This window comes from Panthera pardus, unplaced genomic scaffold (assembly GCF_024362965.1).
Source record: "Panthera pardus isolate Hobbes unplaced genomic scaffold, ASM2436296v1 HiC_scaffold_27, whole genome shotgun sequence".
NCBI lineage: Eukaryota > Metazoa > Chordata > Mammalia > Carnivora > Felidae > Panthera > Panthera pardus.
In genome coordinates this window covers 54,098,708-54,115,368 of record NW_026526843.1, presented here as the reverse complement: position 1 = coordinate 54,115,368, position 16,661 = coordinate 54,098,708, and the positions used below count along the sequence as shown (strand labels likewise).

Genomic DNA, 16,661 nt, shown 5'->3' with positions numbered 1-16,661 from the left:
AGTGGGAATCAAATGTACTCATGAGGAAGCATTAAAAAGCAGACCATAAATTATACAAATTACATTTATTTTATTTTTCTTCTATGGTTAAATACATAAGTTATAGGTATGGGGGGAAATACCATGTTTTTAGGGAAAGGTTCTCTTTTATAGAGGAAGCTAGAGAGAAATAGGAAAATAATATTTGCCAGCTTTGAGATTTGGCAATTTTGTTTACTTGAAGACAGTAAAGTAAAAGGATATTTTTCAGGGATTAAATAATGAAGATGATAATATTTTTGACTGAAAACAGCTCAAAAAAGATGAAACAGCTTCAAGGACACCCATATGAAAACATCAAAGTAATTGTATGGTGCAACATACCACTACACACCACTACTATTTAAAGTGAGAATCTATTTAAATTAGAAAATTCTGCTCAAAGAAGCTCACACATTGGCTGTTTCTTTTCCCTTCTTGCATATTATTTAATTAGGGAGGATTTTAGAGAAAGGAATTTCCAATTCCTCATAATACTTTGAATCAAATCATTTCAGTACCCAGTTAGCAGATGATGAAACTGAAGCATAGAGAGGTTGAGTTTCTCAGAGTCACAAACTGAATTCACAGCTCACTGCTGGCCTATTAAATTGTGCTGCCTTGGGGAAATGATGATTTAGGAAGATAAATGACTTAAAATTTTTTTTTATGTTTATTTAATTTTTTTTTGAGAGAGAGAGACAAGAGCGTGACTGGGGGAGGGGCAGAGAGAGAGGGAGACACATATTCCAAAGCAGGCTCCAGGTTCTGAGCTGTCAGCACAGAGCCCGATGGGGCTTGAACCCATGAGTGTGAGATCATGACCTGAGTTGAAGTCGGACGCTCAACCGACTGAGCCACCCAGGTGCCCCAAGAAAAATGACTTTTTAGAAAAGTGTGTTAATCTGTAACTAGGCTGCTATGTCTCAAGATTTACTTGTTATATTTTAATCTACCCAAATTTACCTCACTTCAAAATGAAAGTGAGAGGGGGCAGGGAACTTTATGAGCCAATCTAGTTGCTCACAAGCATGTCCACTGCCATGGCAACCTTAAAGCTCTTCATGCCCATTTATTAAAGTCTATAAATTTATTCATGATCATGTTACAATCAACAATAAAGACAATTATAATTTAGTTCTCTATTTCCTAGTGAACTACAATGATCTATTTTTTCTTTGATGAAAATTATCTTATTTCAAAACAGTAAAGAGATATGGGACAAAGTTTTTTGTGAAGAACAGAAATACCTAAAAAATGTTTTCCTGTCAAAGTAAGGAATGGGGAAGGGAAAATAATGAGAAAAAAATCTGTGTATAAACATGTATTAGAGTTACCTTAAGATAAATTAGAATTGTGAAATTAAAATATAAAGCTTGAACTGTTGAATTCTGCCTTAGAAGTAAGGACTTCTTGGGATGTAAACTAAGTATGTGGTAGGAGATGGTTGGGAGAGTTGGCAATTCTTCTAGTACCAGCCATCTTAGCCATTTTTAAGTGTAGTGTTCAGTAGTGTTAACTACATTCACATTGTTGTGCAACATATTTCTAGAACTTTTTCATCTTGCAAAATTGAAACCATACTGACTGACCAACTTCCCATCCCCCACATCCCACCCCCACCCTGGACCTAAGAAAGCACATTTCTACTTTCTATAAATTTACTACTATATATACCTCATATAAGTGGAATCATACAATATTTGTCTTTTTGTTACTGCCTTATTTCTCATAGCATAATGTCCTCAAGGTCCATCCATGTATCATGTATCAGAATTTTCTTCCTTTTAAGTTGTTTAGCACTTTTAGCTTTTCAAACCAGTGCTTCATATATATTGAAAAATTACACACAGCTATCAGGTAATGATAATGCTATGATATTATGCACACATTTTGTTCTTTTTTGGGATAAATTTCCATGGAATCAATCCAGAAACAATGTAACTTAAAATATAAGCTAAAGTAGACATACAAGAAAGTGGAAAACTTTGTATATTTTGAAGTTAATGAGTTATCTGAATTTGACCAGAAATATAACATGGTTCTAGTGATCAGATTCATAGATTATTTAGTTTACATATCTAATCTTAAAGTGAGAAAGCATATTTAGAATAGTCATGTAATTTGCCCATGGTCACATGGCTCACTAATGGCAAAACTGGTGTACTAATTTTCTGTTGTTATATAACCAATTGCCTCAAATTTAGCTACTTAAAGCAACACCCATGTGTTATCTCAGAGTCCTGTATATCAGAAATCCAGAGAGGCTTGACTCGGTTCTCTTCTTGAGTCTTAGAAGGCCAAAATCAAGGTGTTGTCAGGCTGTGTTCTTAATCTGGAAGATCTAGGGAAGAAGATACTTGCAAGCTCATTGAAGTTGTTGGCAGAATCTAGTTCACTTGTAGGATTTGCATACCTGTTTCCTTGTTGGCTGTCAGCCCAGGATTGCACTTGGCTTCTAGAAGCAACATTCATCTCTTGGTGCATGGCTCTCTATATTTAAGCCAGTAATGATATGTTCTCTGACTTCTTTTCTGTTTTTAAAGGGTTTATGTGATTACATTGGATAAATCTCCTTTCTTATTAACTCAGAATCAACTGGTTAGTTAACTTGATCACCTGCGCAAAATACCTTTGCCATGTAATTGTAACAATCCCAGGTATAATACCATATTCACAGTTCTAGTGATAGGGCTGGAAATCTTGGGATGGAGGATGATTTTGGAATTCTGCCAACCACAACCAGAATTAGAATTCAGATTTAATTTCTAGAGCTTTCCACATCACCCCAGTGAATATCCAAGATTATTTAAAGTAGTTTTATTTTAGTACAAGTTGCTAATATTTATCCATGAAAAATTAAAAAAAAAATAAATTAGCAAGGAAACTGGCATCTGTGCTTATCAATTGAATGTGTGCTACCAGGCTGTATTGCTAACAGTAGAGACTAATGCAGTCAGGTTAATAGTGATTGTATTCCTAAAGATCTTGCCCAACTTCCTAAGCTCTCCTGAGTTGTGATATTAATCTCATTTTCCTGCATCCTGAGTTGTGATATTAATGTCATTTTCCTGAATTCTCTGATTGACATTAAAATTTGAAATGTTAACTATTAAGATAATCATAGGATTATACACAGACTGTGGTAATAACCAAAGGGATTTTATTTGCCAGACATGAAAAACAGTATTTTGGTTAGTTGGAGCAGTTTCCTTAATGCTGGTACTAAAGTGCCCTTTGTGAGCCATTTAAGAAAGCCTGTATATGATGATATAAAATAAAAGGCAGTGGACTTTAAGAAAAAAAAAGCAGCAGTTACAGCAGGTTATACGGAAGCCTTCCCAAAGCAGTGGAACTTAACAAAGCATGTGTCCAGGAACGTTGATACTTTGAAAATGTTTCACAGTGAGAGGGTTCTAGCTTCAAATACTATGCTTAGCAGTGAATCAACTCGTCCAGCTGGAGTAGAAGACTCAAGAAGTAATTACAGACAGGTGCCTGGGTGGCTCATTTGGTTAAGCATCCAACTCTTGATTTCTACTCAGGTCATAATTTCACAGTTTGTGAGAGTGAGCCTCACATCAGGCTCTATACTGACAGTGTGGAGCCTGCTTGGGATTCTCTCTCTGCCCCTCCTGACTCTGTCTTTCAAAATAAATAAATAAATAAACTTAAAAAAAGAAGTAATTGGAGAAAGAAAAGAAATATATATTGGGGAAGATTGCCACACTAAGACATTTAGACTTTGTTTTGTATGCAGTCAGGAATTATTGAAGGTTCTAGCGCAAAAGATGACATAATGAAAGGGATGCTTCACCAAAATTCATAGCAGAGTTTTTGTAGAATGGATTGGAACAATGATGCAACCTGTTAACAATAACCTGGGCATGAAGTGATGAGGACCTGAATTAGGATTTTAGCAATAGAAGAAGATGGAAATCTGCAACACACATTACAATGGAGCAAAAATATTGGAGACTGAAAATGAAGGGAGAGGAAGAAGGAGAATCAAAATTACTCTTAAGTTTATAGTTTTGGCAACAGAGAGGAGACATGTCTGTACTACTGACAAAAGAGAAGACTTTATTGGAGAGTGGGATTTGGGGAAGCATATGTTGAGCTCGAGATGCTAGTGGAATACACCAAATGTGAATGTTAAATTCTTATCCATTCTCTTAATATCAGAAGTTTTGCACAGTGATCTACTCTTTGAATTCAAGAATGCCTTTATTTTAAAACCATTGTATCTAACAGTGATACGATATACTTTAGAAAGAGAAGTGTTTATTTAATGTGATTTATTTTAAGATTTACTAAGGTGCATTGATTTCACTGAAGTTAATAGGAATTACACAAATAGAACAAAAAGAGGCTGCTGAGAATTCAAGTCATACACCAGCATTTCTGTTATACAATCTTTGTTAATTATACTAAAACCTTTATTAGAATTCACTTAATTTATGACAAAAAGCAAACTTGTTTAAAGGTACTAACACCAAGCCTGGAGCACATTTAATTTAAATAGGGAACAGAGTCAAGTAAATGAAGTGTAAAATAGTTTCACAGTTATACTTTCTATCAAGTGAGTAGTCAAGCTTTAAATTGTCTATTACATCAGATTTATTCTTTATTGAAGGAAAAACAGAAACTCAGCATTAGCAAAGGAATTAAAGATTACAATTAAGATAACATCTATAAATAATTCAATTTATCACAATTATAAGATTAATGCATAAACATGGATTGCTCTACATGATCCTCGATATTGTAATGTGTGACCCATCAGCAAGTGGAGGTTTTCCTTCATCCTTTAAACACCCTTTTGTTAAGGATAATTTCTTTAACTTCCCTAACTCTAATAGAATCCTGGTGTTGGTATTTTAATATATGCACATTTAAGTTTGGGATGCCTATAAGAACTGAAAAAGGTATACCTAAAACTATTATGTGTCAATTATACTAAAATTCTACTCCTGAAATCATAATTATGCTATATGTTAACTAACTTGGATTTATTTATTTTTTTTTTAATTTTTTTTAACGTTTATTTATTTGTGAGACAGAGAGAGACAGAGCATGAACAGGGGAGGGTCAGAGAGAGAGGGAGACACAGAATCGGAAATAGGCTCCAGGCTCTAAGCTGTCAGCAGAGCCCGATGCGGGGCTCGAACTCATGGACCGTGAGATCATGACCTGAGCCGAAGTCGGACGCTTAACCGACTGAGCCACCCAGGCGCCCCAACTAATTTGGATTTAGATAAAATTAAAAATAAACTAGAAAAGGAGTAAGTGATAATGGAATATAAATTATTTTCCTCTGGTGTATTTTTTTTTGTTTCTTGTTCCTAGAGACATGATGAGCCACACTTTTAAGTTCCCATGAACCAAGGGCCAATTGATTCCCAGTTTAACATAAGCACCATTTTATGAGAGTTACCATAGTGACCAGGTTACAGTTATCAGCTTGAACAATTTCATATATGATTAATGTTAATTGCCCATTTTTCATGGATAACTTTTTCCCAGTTGCTGAATTGGTTGCTGCTGACTTTGATCTAGTTGGGAATATAATCCAGTGCAGTAGTTAGACAAATTATCAGTTTGCCAACACTGAGAGAAGATGGATTCAGGTTGCTGTGAGGTCAGAGTTTGTTTCCCTTCATAAACACTGAAAGGTCAGGTGGAGTTTAACTACCATTGGCATCCTTGAAATATTGTAATAAATGTCAGGCCTAAGACATTGTTATTAATCATGATGCAATTAAAAGTTTTACTGTTCTGGCAAAAATAGTCTTATTTAATTTAACAAGCACATTGAAAATCACAGCAGCACTCTCACAGGTAAACAGCCTTCAAAGTTAATGTAATTCTTGGCTTCTAATGTGAGTGAAAAAATGATGCATTCAGAGATTATCTCAAAGTATTTTGAATATCAGTGATAGCTCTGAAAAGTGAATCCCAGGTCATTGCTAACACCTCCAGGAATCCAATTGCAGTGGTCTTACAAATGGTTGCTAATGCCACCCTGGCTGCCACTATATCTTCAGCAATTTGCTCAGTTTGTCCCAGAATGTTGCAAATATTTCTTTAAAATTAGTAAGCCAAGCTTTCATTGAAGAGGATGACATAACTTGTGATTCCTTACTAAATCATGTGCTGACCATATGATTTGTATTAAATATCCTGAAGGCTCATGTCATCACCAACTAATTTATTAACAAGATTTTTATTCTTTGAAAAACAAAATCACTCACCTTATTTAGTTGCTTATTCCTTGATTCATATACAAATGGCTGATGACATGAGATAAAAATAACTCCAACAGTGAAACTTTATAATCTTAATGAGTAAAGTATTAGCTACTTTATTTATTACAACTTGGAATAGATATGTCACGGAATGTGTCATATCTTGTGGATACCAGAAGACCTGCTGAATTTCCCTCTTACGGGAGTGCCAACTCTACAAAGTTTATAAACTGTGAGGTAACGCTCTGACGGTAATCCACTTCAACTGCAGAAATATGAAATATTGTAGATTTATATTGAAGTTGGTTTACACTTTTACCTCAGGAAGCTGACTTATTTTATTTCTTCTAAAGAAGTGTACAGAATAAAGGGGAACTACATATCAGGATAAATTATGTTAAATAATGATCTGGGCCCAGAGAAAATCTTGATTCTTTAGTATAATTTCCCTGCAAGCAACCTGTTAATTTAACATGTAAGGTTGATTGTATAAACTGAAGCTCCTAAATATTTAGCTGAGCTATTTAGTAGAAGTTTTGCTATTTTATAGCATTGTTTGCCTTGTACCTTAACAACTTTTGTCTATGATGCTCATGGGTGACACATACACTGAACCATTTGGGTGGGAAATTTTTTTAAGGCTGTTTTATTTTACAGAGTGTGAATTACTTTGTAATTAAACAGAAAACAAATAATTACCAACAAGAAATTATCATTCACTTAAGGAGTAATTACAGGGTTATCTGTTCTCTGTAAAATAAAGCATTACTGAAATCAGTAACACAATCAATATTTCAGCAAAGACAGGATGCTGCAATGATGGACCTTTCAACCTGTGCTGATTAAATTGTCACCAAATAACAGTTTTCTAGTTAAATCACCGCATGTTTATTTGTCTTGATTAATATGTAAATATCTGCCTGATGATAATAAACCTCTTAAAGATTAGAAGTATAGCAGGGTCATCTATCAAAAATGATCTTTTCCAACTTTCTACAGAGTCCTCCATAGTCTTGCATCATGTTGTTAGATTTGTGCTCTTTGAAAAGAAATGCAGGAACTTTAGTGCTAGAAGTGCCTTACTACAGAAGATCTAAATCTTTAGAACATTAGCTCTAAAAGTAAAAACAAAGCTATCTTATGTTAGTATGGAACTTTCTTGATTATAAAACACTTTTACAAACTTGATTCTAATTAATTTACTCTAGGGACCCAAGTATTATTTCCAAGAGTAGAAACAAAGACATCTGAATGTGATTTTTGCTCACTGATAAATTTAAACAAGTTTGGATATCACACAATCATACCTACTAAAGAGTTAATCGAAATTTTAAAAAATAGGTCAAATACACATCTCTATCACTAGATCATAAGATCCTCAAAGATGGAAGCTATTCTGGATGTTCACGTTATATCAATGAACAAAGAGACCAAATTCCTTACCTAGAAAGGCTTGAGAACAAGCTTACATTTTAACCTCTATAATCCTTATATGTAATACTGTGCCAGACACACACTGAATGGGCATCTAGAGCATGTTTGCTTACTGGATGATTGAATAAATGATATTGTCACTGCATATGTATAACTCCAGGGACCTTTAGTCCTTGAGTGGATCTTGAAGCTTGCAGGGTCTTTTTTAACCTTGTACATAGTCAGATTCAAGTGGATCATATTTTGAAGCTCTTATAATTGTTGTGGAGTCCAAGACTTAATTACCTGATGATTAAATGATGCAACTGTCTTACTATTTATGCAGTCAAGGGGAGTAGAGCAATTCAAGGAATATTTGGAAACTGTACCAACAATGAAATATTTCCTTTTATTATTAACTGAATTAATTAACCATTTACTTGACCCTACTGTGTGTTTGATACCATGAGAATTTCTCAGGATGCAGTGACAAAACCAGAAATAGGCTGCCTTCATAGAGCATACATTCTTTTAGGGGAGACTCAATTCTACCAACCAACCAACCGACCTAAAAGGGTGTTAGGATTGAGAATATTATCCTGTTAGTTTATGACATATGTTGTAAATATTACCAGGCCATTTATGACATAATCCATGAATTCTCCTGTATAGATCTGATGGTGGGAAATTTTACCATTTTTTTTCAAATCTTGGAATTTAAGGTAGAACCATCTGAGAGGCTTCTAATGCCTCTCAAACTTGAGTCAGCTTATTGGAAAAGAGCAACTTCAAATTGTGAGATTGACCAAGAAATTTGGAACAAAGCTAGGTAAACCTTGAAGGGTTCAAAGTATATTATCAACAAGTGGCTCATTATGTGGAAATAGAGAGAGTGTCAGGCTGCTTAGTTCTGGAGGCAACCTTTCTGAAAGTGATGGTCAACCTAAAGACAGCACTGCAATGTTTACATTGAAAAAGTATGAAGCAATCAGGTATACTTGAATACAGTTAGTAGGTTTGTGTTCTGACAACCAAAAAGACACAAAGTAGCACTTAGAAAGTATAGATTTGGTGAAGATTATTCAACTTCTAATGGTTGGATATACATTGATGAACATTATTCAGTGACCTTGGGATCCTTTAGGGCGTTTGAAGTAAATAGTGCATTTCTCTTATCCTTAAAAGAGTTAGGAAACCATAAAACAAAGTAAGGGCAAACAGAATAACAATACTGAATTAAAAAATATAAATTATGGCTCAGAATTAAGTAGAAAGTAGAGGAGAGTCAGTTTATAAAATTGAAACATTGAATGAGAAAACAAAATCTTGCACAATAGATTGATATACAATATTGATGTACAGAGCAGGGCGCCTGGGTGGCTCAGTTGGTTGAGTGTCCAACTTTGTCTCAGGCCATGATCTTGCAGTTCACAGGTTCAAGCTCTGTGTTGGGCTCTGTGCTGATGCTCAGAGCCTGGAGCCTACTTCGGATTCTGTATCTCCCTCTCTCTCTGCCCCTCCCCAGATTGGCTGGCTCTATCTCTCTCTTTCTCTCTGTCTCTCTCTATCTCTCAAAAATAAATAATAAAACATTTTTAAAATGATTTAAAAAGTATTGATGTACAGTGAAAGAAAATAACATCAACAGAATGTATGAAAAATGAATTGGGCAATGGTAGCTTCACATAAGGTTGCTAAAAGTTGTCTTCATTTAAAAAGTTGAGTTTGTCTTACATTGATGGAGCACTTTGTTACTGCAAAAAACAAAAAAAACAAAACAAAACAAAACAACAATAACAAAACAGAGTAAGGATTAACGTGTGTGTGTGTGTGAGAGAGAGAGAGAGAGAGAGAGAGAGAGAGAGAAAACCAAAAGTCCTTTTTGGAAATGTTTTCTATCTGAATCTCATATATTTTTGTGGTTTGAGCTAGTTAATATTGTATTTTTCAGTATTTTGTCAAAATCCTTATTAGTCAGCTTTTAAACTGCATTTATACTTGGGGTACCCGGGTGGCTCAGTCAGTTAAGTGTCTGACTTTGGCTCGGGTCATGATCTCAATGGTTTGTGGGTTCAAGCCCACATCAGACTCTGTGCTGAGCCTGGAGCCTGCTTTGGATTTTATCCCTTCCCCCTCTCATGCTCTCTATCTCTCAAAAATAAATAAACATTAAAAAAATTTAAACCACATTTATAGTAAAAAAAAAAAACAATAGCAATATCTTAGGCAACATTAGAAAGTAATATGTGAGATATATTGGGTGACTTGAGAATAAATTGATCCTAATGTTTGATGCCTTGTAAGTCTCTTCATTGTGGTGACAGCTTCCAAATGAAGCTGACTTCATTATTCATTACAATGACTGTATTACGGTATAACATGAAAGCCAGATACTGACTTTATATTTTATTATTTTATGGATTAATACAACTGCAATTCCGGCACTGTTTACACTAGGGTGAAGAATGTGCAGATATAACAGGTTAGGTGAATAAGTTTAGCCTCAACTTGTCAGTTAAAAACACTAATAAATCTGTGAGAAAAGAAACACCAGTAAATCTGTGAGAAAAGGAACACTAACAAATCTATGAGAAAAGACAGCCTAGATTGCAAAGGTGGCAGGTTTTGTTAGTACAGCCACTCTAAGAGAGTGCACTGATGGGTATATAGCCTGGTGTAAATAACAGGTAAGAAAAAAAACTCTACTGAGGGTGGGGGTCTTCTGTTCCTTTTGGTCTCCTGGAAGCTATGGAAATGCTAAAAAACATCAGCTCTTACTCTACATCTCTTAGCTCTTTACCCCTTTACCTCTCTGGGCAGAGACTTAACCACTTCACTTTCTATAAAATCTTAATTCTGTGAATCACTATCTCAGATCTCAGTAGCATGTATGAATACCAGTAATCAAATGTAGCTTTAAGGACGGAGGTAACTTTGGGTTTCTTACAAGTAAGCTGTATTACAAAGTGCTGCCTTGAAAATAGAATCTAAACTAAAAAGTAGTCTTTTATGGTTTTAATGTTTGCCATAACTACATTGGGAAATTTAATAGAAAGGAAAGTATTGGTTTTTGTTAATCAATGAAAATAGTCTTTAATATAAAATTCTATCACTCTTGGCAGTTAAACAAGATTTATGAGGCAAATGTAGCAAGTGATGGTATTTCCAAAAAGAGTACATTTTTAACCTGATCTTTGTTTGTGTTTTTCAACAGTTCCAGGCCCGGCAGGCCTCCTAAGCGTTCTTTGGGAGTGTTTCAGGACAATGCTCGCCTTCTGCCCCATTCAGTCCCAGGCCTTTTATCACCAGGACTTATCACTCCGACAGGTAATAAAACCCATCTGATGATCAGCCTTGTCTGTTCATGCTGCCCAGAATTAGAAATAAACTAATATTGATCTAACTGCCTTGTCCTTCTGAGCTTTTCAAGCTGTACTAAAGGTTACATTATTGAATTTTTAAAGTATTCATGAAAACAGTTTTGTTACTCCAGTGACTCAAATCAAATGGACATGACTCTTTAAAAAAATTAATTGTCATTTCCTGGCAGGAAATCCCTTTCAAGGCCTTATTGTATGTATGTTTTTTATGTGTTGGGGGCAGGGATGAGGGGCACTAGCCAAACAAGCCTTGTCTCGAAACCTCCTATAGGATGCAGCACATCTGCTCACTTATATTTCTCAATAATATATATTTTTCTTTGTTTTTAAGGGTTTGGGGCATTTGTGTATCATGTCCAAGTTTTACTCGAGGTTAGAAAGTAGAAAGAAGATGTAGCTTTGATAGAGAAGCTTTCTGATTAGAAAAGAGAACATCCAAATGGACATTGTCATAAATAATAATTCAGTGTTTATTAACACTATGATAAATATCATACCCCTAAAAACACCACTTTCATAAATTAGCATTGAGCTTTTTTATTCTCTGCAAAAGAACTTAATAATGCATGAAACACTTAAAATAAGCTTAATATTTCTTTAACTGAAACTTTAAAAATCAGTAAAGTTATTACATGGTAAAAAAATGAAAATGAACTTAATGATAATGTGATATTTATACCTTTAATAACACAAAGTTTTATAAAGCACCTACTGTATTTGAGTATTATGTCTAAGGTAATAAAAATTATATGAGTATCAGTACTTGCCTATAGTTGAACTAGAGAGAAGGACATGTAAACTAATAATTATAATAAAGTATGATATAGACAATAATACAAATACATACCAGGTGCTTTAAGATCATAGAAATGGGAGAAAATAAATCAATTTAGTAAGTTGGGTAATACACACAGGGATGGAAACTTTGGAGCTATGTTTTGTAGACTGAGTGTTGGACAGAAGGTAAATCAGTAGAAAAACATTCTAGGCAGAGAGGAGACTGTAAACAGATATACACTGATGAGAAAGAGCCTAGTGTGGGGAAATATCAATTAAGGTGAAGAGACTAGAGAAGATATTTGAGGTGGGAGACTCATAGGCAATATGTTTAGAATGGAGAGGGTGGGAAAAGCCAACTTGTGAACCTAGCTTTTTATTTATCAGGTTTAGCAGTTTAGGATTTTCCCTATAGACCAGTGGTGTCTTTCAAAGACTTTCCTTATTGCTGACATGGAATTGGGGAAGTACTTCCAGAATCCCCACTTTTGCCTCAGAATTTTATATATTCTAGTTCACATAAGATTTTGTTTAAAATTTTTAAAAGTCTGTTGTAGATAAAAAAGAACCACTGCTAAGAAACAGTAAATGTTCTGAAAACAATTATTGTGGAGTTTAAGTAGCAGTGAAAGCAACAAAAGGAAAGAAGGTCACTTGTTACAGTTCAGGGGAAAAATACTGAGGACTGGAACTAAAGAAAGTTCAATACAATGAAAAAGATATTTAGAATGGCTTAGTAATTATAATTAATCACACTTGATAATTGACAAAAATGGAGAGTGAGAAGATGAAGTCTAGGATAATTCATGTCTAGCCTGGGTAACAAGCTGGATGATGGTGTCATCCAAGACAGAGAATTTAGGAAGAGACACAGGTATTGGGGGTTAGAAAATTATTTTTTAGAGTACATATTTATAAACAAATTCTCAATTTTTCCTGTGCATATAAAAGAATATAGAAGGGATAACAGTGCCTGAAATATATCTTGGTGCTCAATAAATGATAATCTATTTCTTGACTTATAAAATAAAATACACTGATAGAGCCTAGAAATAGTACCGTGTAAATAATCAGACCCACGTTCTGATTTTGAGGGAATGTGTAGATGAAAGAAAAAAAAAAAAGGATTTTAGGGGTGCCTGAGTTGCTAAGTCAGTTAAGTGTCCGACTTTGGCTCAGGTCATGATCTTGCTATTCGTGGGTTCGAGTGCCACATTAGGCTCTGTGCTGACATCTCAGAGCCTGGAGCCTGCTTTGGCATCTGTGTCTCCCTCTCTCTCTCTGCCCCTCCCCAACTCGTGCTCATTCTCGCTCTCTCTCTTTCTCTCTCTTTCAAAAATAAATAAATATTAAATAAAACAGAAGAAAAAAGGATCTTATTTTATTTTTTTGGTCTTATTTATTTATTTATTTATTTATTTTTAATATAATTTATTGCCAAATTGGTTTCCATACAACACCCAATGCTCATCCCAACAAGTGCCTTGAAGTTAATGTACTCTTGAGTAAACTATATCTGTTATCTGAAGAAAATCAGTAATATATGTTAAATTCTTATTATATACCAAGCATAAGTGTTAAGTGTTTTATATGCACTTCATTTAATCTTCACTGTAGCCTTATGGATTTAGTCTTCATTTTTCAAGTAAACAATTCATGGCTCACTGAGTTTACATTAATTGCTTAAGGTCACAAAGCAATTGAGTGGCAGAATTGGGTTTCAGACCCAAGTCTTTTAAACTCCAGAGTCCATACTCTTTCCTCATCTTCACGATGTCATATAGTACATGTGAGAATCCAGTCTGAGGCTTTCACTTTCTCCTAATTTACTTGGCATATGTATTTCATTTTTCTTAGTGCCTCCTTCTTTGCATTATTAGGGCCTTGGCCTTCTGTCCTACAGCTTGGATTTATCACACTGAGAGCCAATGAGAGAAAAATCCTCAATTCTTAACTCTTTGCTTGTTCCTAGAATGAAATGATAGAGATAGATAAGATATTGAGTGGGGAAAGGCATGAGCATTTCTGTCTAAAAGACAAAAAGTAGAGAAAAAAAACATTAAATAGGGGGAGATGGAGGAATCTTCACAGCTCGATAGTAATTCCTCTCCTTAATTTACATGACTTTATTTTACAAGCCAAAGAATATTCTACTCACCTATAGTCAGATGTAAGAAGAAAACGTTGTGTAAAACCAAGTGGAAATAATTCTAGGATTATGCATTATTTTGGATTAGACATACCACTTCACTCTTCCATTAACAAAGATAATTGACAATAAACTCTCAATTTAGCTATCAACAAGTTTAATATTTGACATTATACTTACTATGCCTTTCAAGCTTAACTTTCATTAATTTCATTAATTTTATTTATTTATTTTAAGTTTTATTTGAATTCCAGTTGATTTTTTGTAGTTTCAAGTTTTTATTTCAATTCTAATTAGTTAACATACAGTGTAATATTAGTTTCTGGTGTAGAATTTGGTGATTCATCACTTATACACAACATCCAGTACTCATCATAGACAGTTGCTATTTGTAATACAATCTGTTATGGATTGAGATTCATCCTCACCCCTCCCCCACAATGATTATTGAAATATTTTACAATACTTTTAGTTCCAGGTACTTGTGTCTCAAAATATTTTTTTGTAAAGAAAGATACAATGTTATACAGTTGTGTGTAATTTTATATACAACATACAAATTAATTATTGAAGAGTCTGCTGGGGCCTCCTGTTTCAGTATCATATGTGTGGAGAAGACCCTCTGAACCCTGGTAAATTTGCCTAAGTAACGGAACTTGTTCTATATTTGTATCATTTCTTTCCATTTATAACCTAAATATGGTGTCTAAAGGTAACAATATAGAATGATCAGGTTGTCTCTTTTAAGATATTATGATGTTTTTTTATGTTACTTTTGTTTTTAATTTATTGTTTTCCCCCAGCAGTTGCCAGCAAAAAACTCATGTAAAAAGGATTAGAAATGGTTAAGGCATCATCATTTGATTTATTTAAGAAGAGTTCTCAATTTATTCATATAGCTTGATATATACATCTTTAAAAATAAATGCAGAATAATATTAAGTATGCCATATTATTATATCTGCTTAGCATAAAGGTAATTTCTTTTACTTTGTATTTTCATATGATTTTATTTCCTTTTCTGATGTAATTTTTTTTTTTCATTTCAAAGATGTTCATTTTCTTCTTGGCTATATTTCCCCTATATAATGGAACCTGATTCATTCAAGCTCCTCTAATTCAGGATTTGAGATAATTTGGACAGTGGCTTGCTAAAGTCTCCAATATTAATAAAAATACCTTAGCAAACAAAACTACAAACAAGAAAGAAATGTACATGGGTGTGAGTAAGTGCATTGGTGTAGGGTTAAAAAACTTGAGAGGTTTAAATTTACTTAGGGACCTAAAGACTACTTCAGCAAGATCTGATTCTTTATAAATAATCAACATATGTACTATTGAAGATAGGTTTTTATTCACTAAAGTAGGACCCATAGGATTTATTCTTAAAAATATTGCCTGATATTCATTTAAATATTATACCTATGTAATTATAGATATAGTATCTATCTATATTTCTATTAAATATATATATTAATATTATATATATATTAATATTTCTATTATATATGTTCATTCTTTTCATTTAACGTATATCTATTGAGTATATTGAGCATTTATTCTGCACCAAACAATATGAGAGAAACTTATAACACCTTAAAATAAAATGCATTTTGTGAGTCAGAGTTTTTCCAAATTTCATCCAGCCTTTTCCTTAGTTATTACAAAATGATGAAGGTTGACTGTGTTTTACAGTCATATTGAACTGCTTGATGTTCTGAACATCTCATGTCTCTGTCTTGGTTCCTATTGTTCAATTCATATCTTAATTATTCATAGTACATTAATACATGGTAATCTTATTTTCTGGTATTTTTTCAATAAAATCTTTTGGTCTATTAAGGGAAAAAGGAGAAGGAATATCATCCCCATCTTTCTCTGCAGCTCTGCAGAGCTGGATCACACTGGATCACACTGAAGGGATGGATTAGCTGTGTATACCTTTGAATTTCCCAAAAGATGACTGCTTGCTTTTCTTCAGCTTATGAAGCATTTCAAATAGATGTGGAATTTGGCTTGAGAGAGATTTAAACTGGCAGCTTACAAAGAAGTAATATAGTGCTTTAGATGGAATTCTGTAGTGTTCATTTCCTAAAAGGTAGCAGATTCTTCAGTTTTGTTTATTTTTTATTATATTTTTTATTTTGATTCTAGCTCTATTGTGGGAAAATATTTTCAGGAATTTCAGCTCAAGTCCCTGGTGAAGAGACCAGTCCACAAACCAGTGAAGATAAAATGCAGTAATAGTGGCTACAGCACTCAACTCAGAATTGGCAGAACCATAAGTAGAATCATGCCAAGTCTTGGCAGTGTGATGCCAACTTTATGATATGATCATAACTTCAATTATCTTGATACCACTTTTGAATCAGCGTCCCTTCCTTTTCACAATACATTTCATATTCTCACTCAGTCTGGAGGCTAAGAAGTGGTCTTAAGGAGCACAGAAAGGTCGTAGGCTTTTCTTTTATCAGTGTAAAAAGGAAAGCTCAATCTAGAAAAAAAAATCAACCTTTTGATGTTTGATTTAAAACATGCCTGTTTACATGACTTTCCTTGGGTTTTTCAATGAGCATTATTGTAAAGCACGCTTCATATCACACAAATGGTACCTGCTTTTATGTCATTAGATTTTCTTAGTTATTTCTTGTGTGTTCATGAAGACTATTGGCCTAG

At 34.0% G+C, this 16,661-nt stretch overlaps 1 protein-coding gene across 1 annotated transcript in view; it reads left to right on the top strand.

Annotated features, from left to right (window-relative positions):
- The window catches only part of DACH2 (dachshund family transcription factor 2), a 749,278-nt gene that overhangs the window by 403,834 nt on the left and 328,783 nt on the right, over positions 1-16,661 (top strand). The window contains exon 3 of the mRNA XM_053891350.1: positions 10,894-11,006. Within this exon, the coding sequence (XP_053747325.1) occupies positions 10,894-11,006 (113 nt within the window). The remainder of the gene's footprint in view (positions 1-10,893; positions 11,007-16,661) is intronic.